The sequence below is a fragment of the Tamandua tetradactyla genome, chromosome X (assembly GCF_023851605.1).
Source record: "Tamandua tetradactyla isolate mTamTet1 chromosome X, mTamTet1.pri, whole genome shotgun sequence".
NCBI classification, from domain to species: Eukaryota; Metazoa; Chordata; class Mammalia; order Pilosa; family Myrmecophagidae; genus Tamandua; species Tamandua tetradactyla.
The window spans coordinates 130,901,755-130,921,241 of NC_135353.1; the positions used below are offsets into that span (position 1 = coordinate 130,901,755).

Genomic DNA, 19,487 nt, shown 5'->3' on the forward strand with positions numbered 1-19,487 from the left:
CATTGAATCTTTTTAATATAGCAATCCTAAAGCAACCTCTTTCCATGCTTATTTTGACTAAATTCAAGACTTTTCTTTATCCCTACGTCCAAAATGAACATTACCCATTATGCTTCAAATGCCATAAGATTTCTAACTGATAAATGTAGTTTCATTAGTTTGAACCATATCAAACTGCTGACAATTGACTTTTTTTTACCCAAGACAGAATAGCAATTCCCCATGGTTCAATCTAATCTCTTAGAAGTTAACACCTACGCAGTTATGCGTTTAATACCATTTCCTGTTAACTGGCAGTGACCACCAACAGCAATGGATAGTGACGTTGAAATAAAATGAAAGGTAGATTACCATCTGTCACCTCTGACTGTTCCAAAGATATCCTTGATTGCTAAATAGATACTTACCATCACTTGTCAAGACAACTATCAAACTTGACTACAACAGAATTCACTCTTCCATTGTTCAACCATCCTTCATGTCAACCAGAGACTTTTTCACCCACATTAAGCTACTTTAAGTATACACCAAGGGAGTGCAAGGGTAGTTCAGTGGCCTAATTCTTGCCTGCCATGAGGGAGACAGAGGTTCAATTCCCTGCCCACCCACCCAACCCCCCACAATTTTTCAATAAATGGTCTTGCGATAATGGGATACTCACATGGGAAAAGAATGAAATGTGACCCCCACCAAACAGCATACCAAAAAAAAGTACAAACCAATTTATCATACTGTATGTTGATAAAAGCCTTTTACATTTCCATCTATTACAAAAATCCTGCTTCGTTATAGTCTAAACTAACACCATCTTCATCTTTTATTTACAAATATTTATGATACCAGAGTTAATTCCGTTGCTCAGAAACAGCACTGGACAGCCACCAAGAAATAACATTTTACAATTCTTCAGGCAAGAGCACAACTTTATTTTCACCTTTCCTAATAAACCACAATTGACAGCAACAAAGGAGACTGTGCAGTTGAACTTTTTATTTTAATAAAATCAGAATATGCACAGCACATGCAGTGCTAGCATCTAAACTAATACAATAAGCAATTACTAAAGCTACAGTGACTTGAGGTTCAATCTTTACATTCAGCAAGTTTAAATCCATTCTTACATGATTAACCTTATTTATTAACTGAAAATATTGCTTGCTGATAAAACTTGCTCAAATGCTACCGCTGAATGTACAAGTCACTGATTATGCCAATACAACAAAGATAACCACATGTTTGAGGATTGCAATGTGCCAGACATTCACTGAAAAAAAAATACACACAACTAAACAAAACTCACACAACAAACATCTGAGAATCTGGACACTTCATATCAGTGTTTTGAAGTGTTTCATTAATATCTTAAGACAAGTGTATCAAAACCTTGGCATGTTTTAATTTCAAGTCGCCAATTTTGTTTTTACTAACATCAGAAAGTTATGGCTACACTGCCAATGCCGGGTCTGCTTAATTTGACTTAAGAGTTTAATATGACTTAACATTAAAAGCTCACACTACCCCGAAATATATAATTTCACGCATACGGTGACATTCAACATTCAAGTGCCAGTGTTTTTGTACTGTCTTTTGGTCAAGTTTCTTTAAACTTTCAAAGAATCACTTTTAGGCTTACAAAAATAAATATTTGTCAAAATGTTCAATAAATATTACATAAAACTAGCAGCAAAAAGTATCTAGAAATCTGTCGTGTGCAAATAGTTTTCTTCTCAACTATCATTCCCATGGTCCCAAATAAATTTTAGAATCTAGTCCCATCCCCTTCCTAGACAAGCTGCGTTCAACAATCTCCAAGAGACAAAATAAGATTGGAAGTTTAAGGACACGCACACAAGACATATATATAAAATTCTCTGAATGTGCAATAAAAGAAGTACTTTGTAAAAAGTTATGGGCAAAATGTACAAGGGCCTAAACCTAGACTAATTGAAATAGCACCATAACAAATGACCTCAATACTGTCAAGTGCACCTACTTAATAAAAGTTTTAGAACAAGGCACAATACACTTGAAAATCTATTGCACTTTAGGAAATTTTTGCCGTCTTCCTATGCCACTGTAAAAAGATTGAGCGCTTTGATCACCGCATTCTGGCCACAAAATCAGCACAGAATTCAAAGTGGCAGAGGCATTTTAGTGGTGGACAATGCTCATCTTTGGCCAGATTTAGCATAAACAGACTATAAATACAATGGAAACCTATGCAACTAAAACTGACTAAAACTGCACTGTATAGCAGAATTGACACCTTGTGCAGTTATGTACATATTTCCAACCTGTGTGATCTCAAAGATTTGTTTGTTACTCTTCTGGAGCCACTTTTACAAAGTCTATAGTAAGCCAGTTTAACATCTCAACGCAGCTTGAACAGAGTAATGTGAATCGGCATTTAAAATAAAGCCTGCTGCATAATTCATCCTGTTCATATCCTCTTGACCAAAAAACATCAACACTAGCATGCGTTATTAGACCAAAAATCATAGAGGGCCCTAACAAGGGCTGGTCATTGCTGTGGTCAGCCATTCTACCATTTCAATTTAATTTATGGCAGGCATTTAAAGTCTAAGTAGATGAATTCTCCTAAAAACCTATTTCAAGTTATCAGACCTTTAAACTTTCCCTGTATGCCCACATTTGGCTAGCTCATAATTAATGATCTGCCTAAACATTGAAAGAGGAATTGCTGTATTTACTTGCTGTATTTACTTGCATTAAACTTTAAAAACAGTGCTTTGAATGTATGCATGTATTCATACATCACCTCATCATGACTGGAATGGCTTGTTTAAAGACTATCAGGTTCTAAATACCTATCCAGGATAGAGTGAGCAAATCAGAACTTTAACTTAATACAGTTTGCCACATTAGAAACTAATTCCATTAATAGGCTTCAAGACATTTGTTGTTTTCCCACCAATCTGCAAGTATCAAAAAGCACTAATGCAGGCTACCGCATAAGTTTTTTCCTTATAGTATTTATGGATGAATCGATGATTCCTGTTAAGTTGTATCACACCTGTGTGCCAAGGTTTGATTTTAGCCCAAGTTCAGTAAATTTATTTGTCAAAACAATTGATATCTTGAGCATTACTGAGCCAACAGGACATCAAAATAAAAAGTTGTCTAAAGTTAAAGGCACAGTACATTAACAAACAAATGATCCTCAGTCACAAAATTATAAATGCAGTTTGGGATGGGGGTAGGCGGGAGGGGAGTTAATCCAAACTACAGCAATGAAGTCTTCAAACCACCTTCTGAACAGGGCTGCTGATTGTTCCTTTCATTTTTTTCTTGTGACTTTGAGCTCCCTTAAAAAAAAAATTTCAGTGGAGAATCACAGCTGGTAATGTACTGCGAGTTCTTGAAGCTACACAAGGTATAGTCTGGCTAAGTTACATGTGGTTTCCATATTAGCTTGTTTGGCAGGGTGACCTGCTGTAAAGCAGGTTCAATTGCCCCACCAGTCAACCCCCTGGGAGTTGTAATTTCCTCCATATCCATCACTGTTGTAAAAGCCTCCATATCCACCTAATGAGAGATTCAAAAAAGGGAAAAATTAATTAAGTCATCCATTGTTAGATATAATCCTTCCTTTCTCCTTCCTTTAATTACTTTGATGAAAAGCTAAAAAAACCAAAACTAGCGTTGAACTTTTGCAGTTTTAAATTATGCTTTAAAAATGATGATAAAAAGGAAAAAGCCCTTCCCCCCAAAATAGCAGAGATAAAAAATTAACACATTACCTCCACCAAATCCTCTGCTGCTTCCGTGACCGCCTCCACCACTGCGACTGTTGCTTGCACGACTGCTACTAAAGCTAGAACTGCTGGCACCACTACTTTGTCGATAGTCTCGGGCACCAAATCCTCCACTGAATCTACTACTACAAAGGAGGGAAAAAGTGCGTTGGTCCATGAAGATGAAATTCTACTAAATAACCCAATTCCTGTTAAAACTTCTCAATTCCTGATGTTTCAATTCACAATTCCCCAATTGGCCACATTTTTCCTAATACTGGTTTTAAAGGCCTCAGCAGTGACCCCTTTTTCTAAAGGATCTCAGCAAACTAAGAAAACTAAGCTTTTTAAATTAAATACTTGAAAAGATACTTTTGGACTTCTTACTTCCTCAGGGTAAACAAAGAAATCTAAAGGTGACCACTCATACCCCTCATTATATAAACATAATTTTACCTCTTAGAACGTCCACGACTGCTACCCTTGTAGTGGTGTTCATAAGCCATATTTTCTAACCAGGATGGCACTTCTTGTTTAGCTTCAACAAGAAGATCCAACAAATCCTTGGTGATATTTATGTTCCTTTCATTAAAGAACGAGGTGGCAAGGCCTAAAACAGTTAAGAAGTACATAATGCTGAGGTCTTCCACAGAGAAGCGTAATATTCTTACTTTCCTATGCACAATATTAAGTAGAATACTAAAAAAAATATTAACTACTACCTATTTAACTGACACCAAACCCTGGCTAAATTATATTATAGCTGCATTCCTTGGAAATAGGGATCATAATAGTTAAGAGCCTGTAAATTTACATCACAATGAAAAACAGAAACAACTAGGTAGGTCATCAAGTGATCAAACACTTACCAAGGTTTCCTACACGTCCTGTACGGCCAATGCGATGTACATATTCTTCAATATCACTTGGCAAATCAAAATTGATAACATGTTTTACATTTGAAATGTCCAGTCCTCTTGCGGCTACCTGGAATTTAACTTTTGTTATATATACTTCATTTAAAAGAAAGCAAATATTTGAATATGCTGAATCTGAAAGTAAGATGGTATATACATACTGCTGTAGCCACTAGAATTGGGCTTTTTCCTGAGCGGAACTGGTGAAGGGCCTCTTCTCTATCTCTCTGAGATCGGTCTCCGTGGATACTGGTACAAGCATATCCTTCATGGTACAAGAAATCCTCAAGGGAATCTGCACCCTTTTTGGTCTCCACAAACACTAAAGTCAGTGAATCCTTGCCTGAATTTGAAAAATTATAAGATTTTGTTACCAACAGTAACACAGTTCTCTTTGCACTTAGTAAACAAACAAATGGAGGTCACTAAAATAGAGTATTTTAACTGAACGTTTTGAATGGGAAGGCTCAAAGGCAAAAAAGGTGATCCAAGCAGATTCTTATTATGTAAGCTACCAGAGCAATGTTAAGAAATTATTCATGATTTCACCTGTGGCATTTAGGAGGTCAAGTAGAAATGACCGTTTGTCTGACTCTTCTACCCACACTACTTTCTGTGTGATGTTCTCAGAGGTAGAACCAACTCTTCCTACAGCCAGAAAGATATATTCATCCAAGAAGTCACGAGCAAGCATCTGAAAGGGAAAAAAAAGTTACTATCTACTGAAATAAATAAGTGCTAAATTTAATAATATATGCAGTATCAAGCACTACCTGTATTTCTTTAGGGAAAGTAGCACTAAACATCATGGTGTGGCGAACTCCCTTTGGTGGCATAGTATCTTGCTCAACTATTCGCCGTATCTGAGGTTCAAACCCCATATCCAACATGCGATCAGCTTCATCCAACACCAAGTACCTATTCATGGGAAAAACGCAGTTTAGAACTTGATGAAAATTGAAAGGTAATTTTTAGTATAGCTATGTCTGGAAGTAATTACCCTTATGCATATTGGCTCAGATTGGTCAACTTCCTCACCTCACACAGGACATACTTCTTGCCATGAGATACATTTTGTCTAAGATCACACAGCCAAATTAGTTCTTACAATGTGACTGTGACCCCAAGTTTCATCATTTTCGGTCTCTATTACTAAAACATCATGGATTTTTCAACGTCAACCTTATGATGTATAATCTTTTAATTAAAAGATAACCTTCCAGGGGTGGTGCAACAGTGCTCAGTGGTAAGAATTCTCGCCTGCCAAGCTGGAGACCCGGGTTCAATCCCCAGAGCCTGCCCGTGCCAAGAAAAAAAAAAAAGATAACCTACTATCTTCTTTCACCTCAAAATTTAGATAATGCTAGTAAATACCACAAAACTTAACAGTCAGTAACAAAACAATTAATGTTTAATCACATACATTTAAAAATTAACATACTTGCAGAAATCTAATCCAATCTTTCCTCTTTCCATCATATCCACTAGACGTCCTGGAGTGGCTACTAACAAGTGACATCCACGTTCTAAATCTCGAATCTGCTGGCCAATATCGGCACCACCATAAACCACACAAGGGCGAACTCGAGATCGGTATGAAAACTATAAGCAAAGAACGTTCATCAATTTCAAGACCAAAATTTTTTACATGGTCATCAAACATTTTGATGAGAAAGCCAAAAGTCACTGAAATGCATACTTACTTTTCTGGCCTCCTCATAGATCTGTACTGCTAATTCTCTTGTTGGTGCCAACACCAAGGAGATTGGGTATTGTTTACGGCGCCCATATCTTCCATTTTCCTATAAAATAAATTTTTAACTAACACTTTTATAGAGAAAGAGTCCATTACCAACATAGTTTCAATTTAAGGATCACACTCGAAAACTTTTATTATTTAGATTGGAAAAAGACTTAGTACTAGTCATTTAGAAAGCTCCCTCAACAGCTATCTACAAAGTTCTACAATCATTTCCCACTTTAAAAAGAAACATTTACCTTCATGGCCCTCAGAGCATCGCCTGGACCATCTGAGTAAATTTGGCTCAAGATAGGCAAAAGAAATGCTGCAGTTTTTCCAGACCCTGGTAAGAAAAAGGACTTTTATAGAACTACAAAAAAAAGCTGCTTATCACCTTTGAATACTGATGAATGTTAACTGCCCTATTACTGCAGATAATTAGTAACTATATATACCCAAATACATTTTCTAAATAATAAAAGCTAAGCAAAAAATACCAAGTGATTTCTTCGATATGTCCATAGTAGGGATTAGCAAATTAAGGCCCACACTGCCACTTATTTTTTTTAATTAAGTTTTATTAGGGTACAGGCATGCCTATTAATTTACATATAATCCATGGCTGCTTTCACACTATTACAGCAGAGCTGAGTAATTGTGAAAAAGACTACATGACCCTACAAAGCCAAAAATATTTACTATCTGTTCCTTTAACACAAAATGTGTGCTAACGCCTGATCAACACAATGCGATATTCACTTCTTAGCATGTTTGTAACGATAGCCATAAGCATTTTGCCTCGAAAGTAGTGTTAATTTCAATTTTTAACATTTCCTTGATAGCATATAAAGGACAAAATGCTCACCCTTCCTTAGGGATGGAAAGATCTCAAATTATTCAAGTCCTATGTACTCTTAAAAGGGGGGAAAATTTGCCACTCTTTCAAACTGGCTAAACTCACAGAGTAAAACTTGTACCTGATTCAGGGGATATATTTAACAATCTCTATTCCCAAAAAACAGCAGATATTACTTTACCCCTGGAGCCACCGTTCCTTCAGCCACATTCCTATCCCTAATCTTATTCTCCTTACTCCAGACACAATGTTTTATCAATATCTTCCCCTGTTGCAGTAGTGGTAACAGGCTAAGGACTTTCTATAGGCTTCCCCCAACGTGTCCGAACGTAAACACGAGGGGTAATACAGGATCCAAAAGCCTAAGACAACAGATATACAACCCAGCTATTCCTTAACTATATCAAAGTATATTGGTCAGCCTAAATACAGGATTCAAGTTTTTCTTAGAAACCTAAATACTCCAATGTACGCATTCTTTCTTTTTCTTGTTCTTAAAGCAAGTCCAGTTAAGGTATTCTTCACAATTTTTTACTCAACAAGTGAGCTCACCTGTTTGGGCACAAGCCATCAAGTCTCTTTTTTCTTTGATAATAGGAATAGCATGCTTTTGCACAGGAGTTGGGCGAGTATAACGAGTAAGCTCAATGTTTCCCATGATAATCTCTCCCATCTCGACATCGCTGAACTGTCAAGATATTCAACCAGGTTAAACAGCTAGAAATGCTTTCTGGTGCCCTTTGTGTTTTATACTAACGTGGAAACAAACAACTAGCAGCTTATTTATAATTAAGTTACAAACAACTTAAAAAGAGGCTTTGATTTTAAGTAATTTTATCAAGGTACATCATGAGAAAAATCAACACTCAAGCTTAGTCTTCATCAGAGTTTTGGAGTTCTTCCAATTTTCTGTTTTAGGTAGTTAATTATTCTTAATGGTGACAACGAATTCAACTTCTCGCTTTCCACACATCAAAGAAGATTTTTTCCTTTTTTAAAATAAAAGTAACTTAAAAGAAGTGTTAAAGACATGGAAACCCATCTCATTTTGATACGCCAAGAAACTATATTTCCCTCTATACCTTAAGAGGTAAGCAAAAACACTTACACTTTCAATATGTGGAGGACAGTTGTTGCCTGTTGCCTCAACTGGAATGTCATCATATTTCTCAAAGTTAATCCCAGTGTTGCCTCCAGAAAAGAGTTCCCTGAAATAAAGATTGATAAATTTGTTACACTACATAATAAAAGCTACACCACAATTAACGTACACTTAAAAAAACTTACTGCTCCAAACGTTCACTTGGTGGGAGTGGTTTTGACCAATCATCTTCATCAGATTTGTCACACCAGCGACTATTTCCACCACGTTCAAATTTGCCAAAGCCACTTCTGTCACCACGGCTGCCAATGCCATCGTAGTCATTCCGTCCACGATCATCAAACCTGAACAGCACAAATGATTAAATCAGAATCATAGCATTTAACCATTGCCAGATTCCTAACCACTACCCTGAAACTGTATTGAATTATACATCATGGCTAACTTCAAGGAAGTCAACAGTTCAATTCTGGCTTATTCTTTTCTGACAATTAAGGCCCTCTAATCAACCAAATTGTATTATTTATGTAACTTCATATTTAAACATTGGCAGCCTTATTTACATTTCTATAAAATTATACAGCCTAAATAGGCCTGGCACATGCTGAAAGAATTACATTTTACATATTTATAATTAGTACATATCTTACACCTTCATTTTTAAAGTGCTCATTCAAATATATTTAGTGGTAGAGAAAAGGAAAAAAGCTAATGCACCAAATATCAATTGTCCCAGTTACACTAGGATGCCACTTAAAGGACAATTCACCTGGGTGACAGACTTTGGGTAAAAGGTAGAAAATAATCCTTACCTGAATTGAGATGTTTTAGAGTTTTAGGCCTGTTTGCGAAAAATCAGGACACGGGACTAACCACAGCTATTAGGCGCATGAGGTCAGTTCACCACACTTGTGTAATCAAAAATATAAGGTGTTTAAAAATTGTCATATAGAGAATCCACAAAAAAATCCCAACCAAATTAGGCCATTCACTAGATGAATTTACTCTTTTAAATAGAATATTTAACGCTAGAGAAATATTAAAAAAAAAAAAAAAACTGATTTCATTGTGCCTAAAAGTATATTCATATTTTTCATCTAATTTCTGTGTTAATAGGGTCAATGTTGTAATGACCATCACAATTTAAAACATAACAAATAAACAGACATTATACTTAACATCTAAAATAGGCGGTCTACGAGGGAGAAAAAACCCACGCTTAAGGGTCAATAGGAATACAAGGATGAGGATTTAACAAATTAAAGATTAATTGCTCAATTGATATTACAAACACACGTAAGATGAGAAAACAAAAAAATCATTTACCGTCCTCTTGATCCACTTCCACGATCACTGAAGAAACTAGACTTTCCTCTTGTATCACTACGAGACCCAAAACTGCTGTATGCATCCTTATCTTTGCTAGAACTCCACCCTGAACTGTCTTTATCGTAGAATCCTTCAACAAAAGAGCAGAAACCCATTTCATTCCATTAGTTAGAAGGTGACAGTACCCTAACACAATCCCAGCTTTCAGAATTGGAAGCCCCTCACTGACTTCTCAAAGTTGGGTTACATCAGCACACAAGATTTTTTAAAAGCTTTAATCCTCTATTAGAAAACACTGTACACACTAAACCAAATAATGTGGCAGCCTAAAAAGGAGGAAGGATGTTCTGAATGAATACCACACCTCCAAGAGGTCAATAGCTTTGCCTCTAACACAATGATTACGGTATTTCTTTAAGATCATCACAATTTAATTTCCACTCATTTCATTATAGTTGTGAGTTTGCTGGGAAAGTTACCGTTATGTTTCTTAGAGGTGGTATTCATTCAGAACACTCTTCTTAGTGTGTCAGAGATTACTAGGATTAATATTGTATTTTTCAGTTTCAACAAACATCCAGGTAAGAGGGGATTATGAGGGTATAAATTAGCCCAACAACTGGTTAAGTAGAGGCTTTAACTAGATTCAGTGACACCTTAAAGTATTCTGAGACAGCTGTTAATGAAGTTGCTTCTCTCTACCATTAAACAGCCAGGTGAACAATGGGTCTTTGTAAGCAAAAAAGAGTTGGGTTAGATTTCTTTCAGCTCTACAAACTCTGATATTACCTTCTCCTTTTGATTCTTGTCACTGCTCAGCAGGGGAGGGAAAGCACTAAATATACATATGTGGGGGTCAATTCCAACTAGCACATTCTAAGAAATATTGAACACCCACGATGACAAAAGAGACAAATTCTATATGTAATTTAAAACTAACAAGAATACGATCAACAAAGTAATCTTCTGGTAGAAATAACAGATTTTACATGCAGGTATTGTCAAAGACACTGAAGCTAATACAGACTACGTATGGAAGAAGCACAGCAACTCATGCGTTCCTATGGGTTCTTTTTCTTGACCCTCCCTTCTTCAAATTTCAGATCATCTATTTTAATGAGGATATGGCACCCAAATAGCTGTCCCATTATATGAAACATTTACTGTTTTCTACTTCTCATTACAAACTTAATGGGAAAAGACACCAGGTGTTTGGACACATTTTAGACAAAACCTTTACAATGAAGCAGTTAAGATAAGGAGATAAGACCAGACACTGGCTTCAACTTACTGGGAGTGTGCCCAAAGTGTGTTAAAACCTATACCTGTTAACTATTCTGCAATAACCCCATCTTCATTTTGGCAGCTTTGGAAGATAGACACAAATGGGTTGTTATAATCATGCAGTTTGTTTTACACAGTAAAACACCCAACCAACTGTTTCAAATTGAAACCATGTTGTAAATCATTACAAACACAGATCAAGCAAAATACTAGGGAAATTGTACAAAACCATGCGTTTTGCCTCATTAGAGTTTGGCATAAGAAATGCAAAGTTTTCCATTGTGTGAAATTAGATAACTCTTTCCAAAATTAAGTCCCTAATATTTGAACCAGTACTGACAGAAACATAGGAATACAATTTTCAGACTTTTCCAAGTTGTCTCATTTTCCCTAGACTAACTTCTAAATACAGGACAATTTAGCTCTACAAAGGTGTTATAAGGACTTACCTTTAGCAGCTTCTCTGTTCCGTAAGTGAGGAGGAATATAACGTCCTTCTAAAAGAAATAAAAAATTTAAAAGCTAAGAACTTTCAAGTTAGAGTTTTTTTTTACCACATTTCTGTTAAAAATCATATAAATTAACAATAGTTGCAACGTAAGTATTACCGTCGCAGCCTAAAAGAACAGTACCTAAATATATCACACAATTAGCTTTGAGGTTTTTCTGTTTGTAGTCTGGTAAATCGGAAAACATGCAATAAAGACATATGGAACATTAGAAAAAGGGAATTGAGTTTTAATTTGGGGTTTGCTGAGTTTAAGGAAAGTTAGTCAGCTGTTGTTCTGTATGCAGTCTAGAACGGATGAGAAGCAAAAGAAATTAATATCTATCCACAACAAGGTAAAGAAAACTTAACTCGCTTTATTGCTAGTAAATCTTTAATTTAGCTTTCTTTTTCACTTCTAGGTTGAATTAAATATTCAAAAGATCTTTTAAAAAACCTTTGTATCTATCTTTTCTTATGAATGATACAGCTAAAATTTAAAACCCTAACCAACAACACAAAATTCAGTATAGCTTTGTTGTATTAAGACTCATGTTCTTCACGAAAATGTTGTACATGTTCAGAAACCCGTACTGGGTTAATGTAGTTCTGATTAATTAACAGGGATGAACACATCCCTACCACCTATAAGCTGGACACAGGATTCACACTAGACATAATCAAACTTTTTTTTCTAAAGATAAGTTGCATATCATACAAGGTTCTTTCTAATGGTTAACTTTTTGCTCAAAAGAACCAGTCCCTTTTACTACCATAAAAACCAGAATGCTTTAGATTGATCACTAGTACTAGTCTATTATCAACTCTATGCAGTAAAAATTGGAGAGGAAATTATTTAACAAGTTATAAGCGCTAATAAAGGGTCAGTAACAGTCCATTAAATGTTTTACTTACTGCTGGCTGTACTTCCTCCACTCTGATTATCTGAAGAGTTCAGGTCTAGGCCAGCAAACTAGGAGAAGAAAGTTAGGTGGTTAACAACCCAAGTGTTGAATGAAGTATTACACCAAAACTTGTCTTCTACCCTCCAACATTTACTAGCACCCGCGTTCAAATAACTGTCCTAACGAGAATTTAAATAAGAATGTTTTCAAGACTGTAGAGCCCTTAAGCAAATGCAAAATAGTCCTTACTACATATATTGCAGAAGGCAGCACAACCAATAGAAACCAAGTCCGAATTTCACTCATTCAAAATAAATTTTCCAAAATAAAACTTTCCTTTTAGTTACACTGAATCTCAAGAAATTAAAATTATTGAAAAACGTCAAGTATTTTTAATTAGGGTGGCACTATTAGGAGCAACCAAAAAGGCAATAGCTCCCACCATTTAACTCCACACACAGCTATATCATTTAATCCATTCAACCCTGATGTAGGTGCCATATTTTCTTCCAATTTTAAAGATGAGAGGCTCAGAGAAGACTGGTTATAGAGCTACTAAACAACACAACCCCCATTTAATGGTCTGAAAGAAAATACTTTATTGCTTTTAAGCTCCATCTCTATCCACCCGTACACTGGTAGCTCAAAGCCTCAACAGCCTCAGTCACCTTTCTCTCTTCGTGGCATTTTGTAATGACGAACTAGAAACCACATACAAGCAGTAGAAAAAGCTATACATGCTGAAATAAATATTTAGTTCCTTTTTAAAAAATAAGTCACAAAAGGCCAAGTCAGACTCTTTTATCACGTCTGCAAAGGAGATACGCTATACCATAACATGCTTACAAAGCCTGTGTTAGAAATTCAAGATGATACTACCAATTTGCAAGCATCAATGGAGACAATATAAACTGGAAACAGATGCTATGCTTTAAAAAAAAAAAAAATTTAAATATGGTTAACACTCCAGTCACCTCATTTCCAAATTTTTATTAGCAAAAGCGTTGCCATGCTTTCCTCTGCACTACTGATCCCAACGGATCTGACACTTTCTTTTTGTACTTTCACTACACATAAGTTTTGTTATTAACTTTACATTGTAATACGAATTAGGAAGTAACTTTAAATACTTTTAATTTGTCTGGATTATATTATTGCATTTTTTTCAGTTGTGAATTTGCCTGTTGCTTAATTCTAATGTTCCTGAATGCCTAATTGCTCTAGTTAAATCGATTACAAATTTGAGTCATTCTTGCCCAGAATCTTAAAAACGGCACCATCTATATGGAAATGTTGTAACTGCTTGTGTTCTTTATACCAGATTCCCTGTATCTATACTCCATTCTACATATTAAGTGTCGACAGTTTGGAGAAGTTAAAATAATCGATTTGTTCATGAAAAACACCAAAGCGGTTTATTTAGAGACTCCAAACCGCTCACTATACAGTTTCTCTGAAGCGTGATGGTGCCTCTGCTGCAGAGGGATGGAGACTTCCAGGCACCGAAGACGTGCCCATATAACCCTTTCCTCTCCCTTGCCCCGAAACCCTTGGAAGGGAGGATTTCGGTTAAGGTAGACTCAGGGCCTCTTTACTCCACAGGCGGCAACCAAGTCGACAAAATGCTTTCTCTTCCCCTAAGCCACGTTCCGGGTATTTTCCTCTGGTCTACCCCCGAGTCAAACGTCACTAACATAGCCACATACACAACCCGCGATACCACCCAAACCGACCCGCGAATTGCCACAGTGACTATCTGGGGCAAGAAAGGAGGAAAGGGCTGCGCCGAGTCCCTAACCTCCCGGATGTGTCCCTGCCGGCGCCCAACCTCTATCTCAAGAGCCCAGCCACCGCGCACGCAGCGGCCCATAACTCCCTCCCCTTCCCTCCCCCACTACTCCTCCCCGAATCTTCTGCGTCACAAAACTTTCCACTCCGGAAACGCGGCCTCGCCGGCCGCGGCGCCCGGCCTGAGACTGCCCTGCGGAAACGAGGCTGGAGCCAAAGAGCCCGCAGGAGGAAACCCAGGAGAAATAAAGATGCCCATTTCCCATTTCATCCCCTCCTTTTTAATTCCTCCCAGGCTCGGGGCACACTGGCCCGGCCACTCCTGCTAGCGGGCCCCCGCCGTCAAGCCACCCGGCACCACACAAAGGCGGCCGCCGCCATTACCCCGAGCGAAGGCCACCCGCCCCCGGCTCGCGCCACCCCCTCCCACATGCCGGGACCACAGGCCAGCTCCTGCTCACCCGCACACAAACACTGAGGCCGCCGGGTTGTCTCCAAGGACAGGAATCTGGGCGGCTAGCGCAGCCAAAGAAACAAACAAAAAAAGGTACCCCTCTGCGCAATGCCGCGCGGCGCCCGCCTTCCCGCCCCCCACCGGGTCACTAATCAGTCGGGGTTCGCGCGTGCGCGTCACCGCGAGAGAGCGCGCACCCCCTCCCCCCAGTTTGCGCACGCACACAAAAGCCGCCATTGTGCTCGGCTCGGGGACAATACCACGGGCCGAGCTGGGGCCCGAACCCAGGCAACAATTACAACCGGCATTCCTGACCCCCTCTCCAGCCCAGGAATCGGAGACACCCCGGAAATAAAAACCAAGGGTACCAGTTAGCGCTGCGCCACAAGCCAGCTAGAGAGGGATTCATGCAGTAATGTATATTCACTATAGCTCACCTGCTGGTCCAGCCCGAGCGCATTTTCCACCGCCACATGACTCATCCCTGAAGAGTAACCGAGAACTCGGAGTCTTCTACTGCTGAGCGACTGTCTCCGACTCACCGCGAAAGACCTCTCACGGGAGAACTGCGGGTCTGAAGCGCACAGCGCGGCCACGGACCTAATATACCCACTCGAAAGCCTCCTACGTCAGTACGTAAGACGTGTGCCCGCCCCCTCCCGCCCACACTCCCCTACCGCTAAAACCTGCCCCGGCTACTGTGCATTCACTTAGTCCTAACCTCGCGGGATTTTCTAGTTAGCGTTGTCCCACTCTTGTAGAGCTCAGGGCGCCAAATGCTGTCGTATTTCGGAAGGGCTTCACTTCTTCAACTCTCCGGTAATATCCTTGCCTATGGCTTGAAGTTCTCGAGATCTCGCGAGAACTGATTGTCTTCCCGCTTTCCACCAATTGGTAGACCCTAAAACCTAGGCCTGTTATCTGTTTCCTTCCCCACACCCCCTCTTCCTTTCTTTGTAATCTTCTACCTCTCCTTTCTTTCTCTCAGTCCCCCGGTATCATGATATTTCGCAGTTCTAATCAGCCCTCGCTCTTCCTCGTGTAGTTTCCCCGAAGTTGGAACTAGGTAAAAAGAAACCCCAAGCGGAGGAGATGGCGGGTCACGTGACCACAGGTGTCGAACGCGGTAGCCATCTTGTATAGCAAGGAACTGTGGCTTAGACAGAGTGCTTGGAATTTGGAGGGGAAGGGAAGGGAGAAGGAGGAGGGGGAGAAGGAAGACGGGAAAAGGAGGAGGAAGGAGGGTAGGATGATGACCGGTGTGGGGTAGAGGTAAACGGAAGGAAACTGGCGGCCTGCGCCGCTGACCGAACGCTTCCCGGGCGGTTGCCTAGGCAGCGGGGGCGCGGCCTATGAACGCGAGGGCCCCACCTCCGACGCGAGAGCGCGCCCCCACTCCTCCCCCCCTCCGCGGTGAGGAAACAATGAGACATGCACAAGTTGACCGGCAGCGGTTTTTGTGCACTTTCCCGGTGACCCTGGCTCTCCGTCTGAACTTTGGCTACTTTAGGCCCCTAGAGTTGGTGGCCATCAGCGCTGCGATGCTTTCGCCAAAGTTAGGGGTGCCTGGGGACTGTGAACACCGCTCCCGGGGCCCCAGGGAGTCGGGGGTGTTTGTGGCTGGGTGGAATCTGAACCTGCCGAAGAAACTGCAACGGAATTACCGGCCAGGGCTGGTGGTGACTCTCAGGCCGCCGCGGAGGATGGGGAATAGGAGGAAATGGGCTCCTGCCGTCGGAGGAACCGCTTCTTGTGCCCTCCACCCCCACTCCAGGCAGGGCCGCCCCTAGTCCCAGCTTCAGTGCCACAGGCCCTTAAATAGAAGAAAGCGTGTTGACTAGTGAATCCCTAGCTTTCAGCGAGCGGAAGCACGTGCTTAGTTCTTGTGAATGTTCTTACCCCTCCCTGCTGACCCTCAGCCAGAATGAAGAATTAAATAGTACACCAGGTTTTGTACCATCCCCCAAATGGGACTTTACTGCCAGAATTCAAATAGTTCCTTCCCATCACATAATTTATCATATTACTTCGCTCCCTTTCCGATTTTTTAAATTGAAATCGAAATTCAGAGAAGACAGGAAGGTAGGAATATAAACAGTGTGTCCTGGGGCAAGTTGCTTAACTGCTTTGGGTCTCTATTGCCTCAGCTGTAATAGTTGTCGGCTACACTACAGAACCCTGTGAAAGATCCAACTTTTCCTTTTTATCACAAGTATTTTGTAACGCCCCCTTAATCTTTCTGAAATCACAAGCTGTAGATAATATAACCTAAACCTAGCAACACACAATTTCAGAGCACATAACCTAACTAAAATATTAGTAAGTGAAAGCAAAATAATTATAATGAAAGAATGTGTATTTTAATATGCAGAGACTCCTGCACGTTTACTCTAACTGATGATCCTTGCCTCCTGCAGCCAAAAACACAAACCGAAAACGTGTACTGTTGTCACAACTCAAGTACTATGCGCAGTGTCGCTGCAAGTGGCCTTATTTTCCAAAATGGTGAGCTCCTGGTAAAGTTTAAAACAAAACAGTACAATCTTCCCTCAATTGAGATACTAGTTGCATTCCTGGAAAATATGGTGTTTAAGGAAACTGCGGAAAAATACTTTGTGTGTCTGTGTAAAACAGTGTTAGTTTGAGGCGTAGATCATCATGAACAGGATTAACCCCTATGTGAATGTCCAGCATGTGAAACATCTAGCATGCCAGGCCCCTGCCCACTGAATGCCAGTAGCCCTCACTAGTCATTGCAACAACCAGAACTACTCACACAGATATCCTGGATACCCCCTTGAGAACCATTAGGTTTAATGATCATTAGGGTCTGCTCCAGCTCATGGAGCACTGGTAAGATGTCCGTGGTTTTGCTTCAGTTTCCTTTTCATGTTAACCAGCTTAAGCCTGAATCCGAACTTTCAAGAACTTTCAAGACACAAGCTGTGAGTTCTGTCTTCCCTTCTAAATTGTATGTAGTAACAATAGGATGTATGGCCTACCCTATTTCTGAGCTTTATTTTACATTTGAGCAGAACCGGTGAAGAGAGTACTGCCATAGGAGTATCTAAAAGAATTAAAATTATACAGCAGTTTTCTATTTTTCAGTTAACTCCTGTTCAGAGGCATACTCAGTTCAAACCATTAGGGTGTTTTGTTAATCAACAGGTTATAATTGGAATATCAAAATGGAAAGGAAGTGGGGAAACATACAAAGCTTTGTCTTTAAACACTTTGTGAAAAATACTGATGTGCACACTTAAGGTAGCTAAATGAGCCAACTTTTGCAGCACTCTAAATGACTTTTCCATTAAGTAGCCATTTGCATATCTTCTCTACAAAGTGGTTATTTGCACATTTTATTTGAAGTGACCTAAAATGAGTTAGGAATGGTTAAAGCTAGGGGAGGTTTTGCTTGCTCACTTTCTTAAATTCCCAGGCCCTTTAAGTGCTCATACTGATTCCACATTATCTCTCTGCACTACCACCTTCTCCCTACATCCCTGGAGGCAGCTGAGTGGACAAAGAGACTGGCAATTCCCATCCCTACTTGACTGTTTACAAGCTGTGTGGCCAACGGTAATTTACTTGACATCTTAGTGCCTCCAGTTCTCTATCTGTACAGCTGGAATAAAACTAATATCTGCCTCAAAAGGTGGTTGAGATTTAAGGGCTCGTGCATGAAAGTGCTTTGCAAAGAGTAAGCGCTTAGTACACGATTGATACATGTACATATGTGTGTGTGTGTGTGTGTGTGTGTGTGTGTGTGTGTGACTATCTTTTTGTCATCTCAACTTGCCCAGCAGAGTTGGGTTGCCTTGGACACTGGGCTCTCGCAGCACACACTGTTTAAGCTGCCACTGTAACAATCAGCATGTTGCCCTGCAGTTGTGTGTGGGAGGACTCCCACAAAGAAGCTAGAACTTGTCATGCACCAGCACTGTGCAGAGCATGGCATATCCATGTCCAAAAGATGTTTGATGTTGGGTGAATAGCACAAATGCCTATTCTATGTGACTGATGATGTGGGCCATGGTAAGGGCTTTAGATCCATTTTTGGCTTCCACTGATAGCTTTAAGCAAGTTTTAACACCACTCTGTGAAACTGAGATAGACTACAATCACATTATCACAATGTGAATAAATAATGTGCCCAAGTAACCTAAAAAAAATGGGACAGAAAGATAATTAGACTATTATGCAGGTAGAAGACAAAGAATAGTCAGAGGAATTCCAAAAGATAGAACCTGCAGTGTCTTTAGCGAACTTCATGATTTCATGGTTGCCGGTAGTTTTTAATAAGGTCCAGGGGCAAGGCCTTGGGTCCACCTGACCACACTTCCCTTTAGTGTGTTTTGGGAATAAAGTTCAAAGAGGGCGGGATTCCCTCCCTGAAATCAGAAGGATAATTATAGGTGTGGAGGCAAAAGCAGTCCCTTTTATGTTTTAAAGTACAGTAGCCTTTTTAGTGTTTTTTTTCTTCTTTGTTTGGGACTTCAGATAAAGCAGGTTAGTTTCAAATGCCAGGTAATTTATGGTAATTAGGAGACTGTTACTATGGAGGATGAAAAAGTTCTAAAGGTAAAACAGATGATGTTAGATTCTAGGATATTGCTTATTCTCCTTATTCTCCGAATAGCAGATTTAGCCTGGAATCCACTTTCCCTCCACAAAATGACAAGGTCAAAATTAAAATTAGATCAGAGGCCATCTTCTCAATCGTTAATATTGCTGAAAGTATTTTCAACAGAAAAGTCCAGCATACTTCTGCCTTCATTTATACAAAGTAATTGGGAAGCACAAAGAATAATAGGGAAGCCTTGGGGTAGAGGTTTTGAACTGGAGGGAAAGGGGCATGGAGGCAGCCTT

At 39.6% G+C, this 19,487-nt stretch overlaps 1 protein-coding gene and 1 long non-coding RNA gene across 4 annotated transcripts; one reads left to right on the plus strand and one right to left on the minus strand.

Moving 5' to 3' along the window:
- Positions 1 to 970: 970 nt before the first annotated feature.
- Positions 971 to 15,894, minus strand: DDX3X (DEAD-box helicase 3 X-linked). Of its 2 annotated transcripts, none has more exons than XM_077145265.1 (18): positions 15,587 to 15,894; positions 15,056 to 15,192; positions 12,387 to 12,444; positions 11,434 to 11,481; positions 9,698 to 9,830; positions 8,557 to 8,715; positions 8,378 to 8,477; positions 7,822 to 7,957; positions 6,671 to 6,756; positions 6,376 to 6,474; positions 6,114 to 6,274; positions 5,446 to 5,590; positions 5,222 to 5,366; positions 4,834 to 5,015; positions 4,625 to 4,742; positions 4,212 to 4,365; positions 3,762 to 3,898; positions 971 to 3,546 (listed from the first exon to the last, which is right to left on the minus strand). In XM_077145265.1, the coding sequence occupies exons 2-18, from the start codon at positions 15,098 to 15,100 to the stop codon at positions 3,467 to 3,469; spliced, it is 1,986 nt and encodes a 661-aa protein (XP_077001380.1). In that variant the 5' UTR covers positions 15,101 to 15,192; positions 15,587 to 15,894; the 3' UTR covers positions 971 to 3,466. The 2 variants fall into 2 exon arrangements, with proteins under 2 accessions (XP_077001380.1, XP_077001379.1); XM_077145264.1 differs by having other exon boundaries at positions 3,762 to 3,901; positions 15,587 to 15,893.
- Positions 14,840 to 18,260, plus strand: LOC143670459 (uncharacterized). 2 transcript variants are annotated; one of them, XR_013169365.1, is made up of 3 exons: positions 14,840 to 15,250; positions 17,036 to 17,123; positions 18,128 to 18,260. It is a non-coding gene; the product is annotated as an uncharacterized LOC143670459 (long non-coding RNA). The 2 variants fall into 2 exon arrangements; XR_013169364.1 differs by having other exon boundaries at positions 18,132 to 18,260.
- Positions 18,261 to 19,487: the final 1,227 nt, after the last annotated feature.

Coding starts and splice junctions, on each gene's coding strand:
- DDX3X (XM_077145264.1), bottom strand. CDS start 15,100: ATGAGTCATGTGGCGGTGGAAAATGCGCTCGGGCTGGACCAGCAG. Junction 6,275..6,375: donor TCTATGAGGAGGCCAGAAAA/GTAAGTATGCAT, acceptor CTTTGCTTATAG/TTTTCATACCGATCTCGAGT. Junction 3,902..4,211: donor AGTCGTGGACGTTCTAAGAG/GTAAAATTATGT, acceptor CCTCCTTTGTAG/TAGTAGATTCAGTGGAGGAT.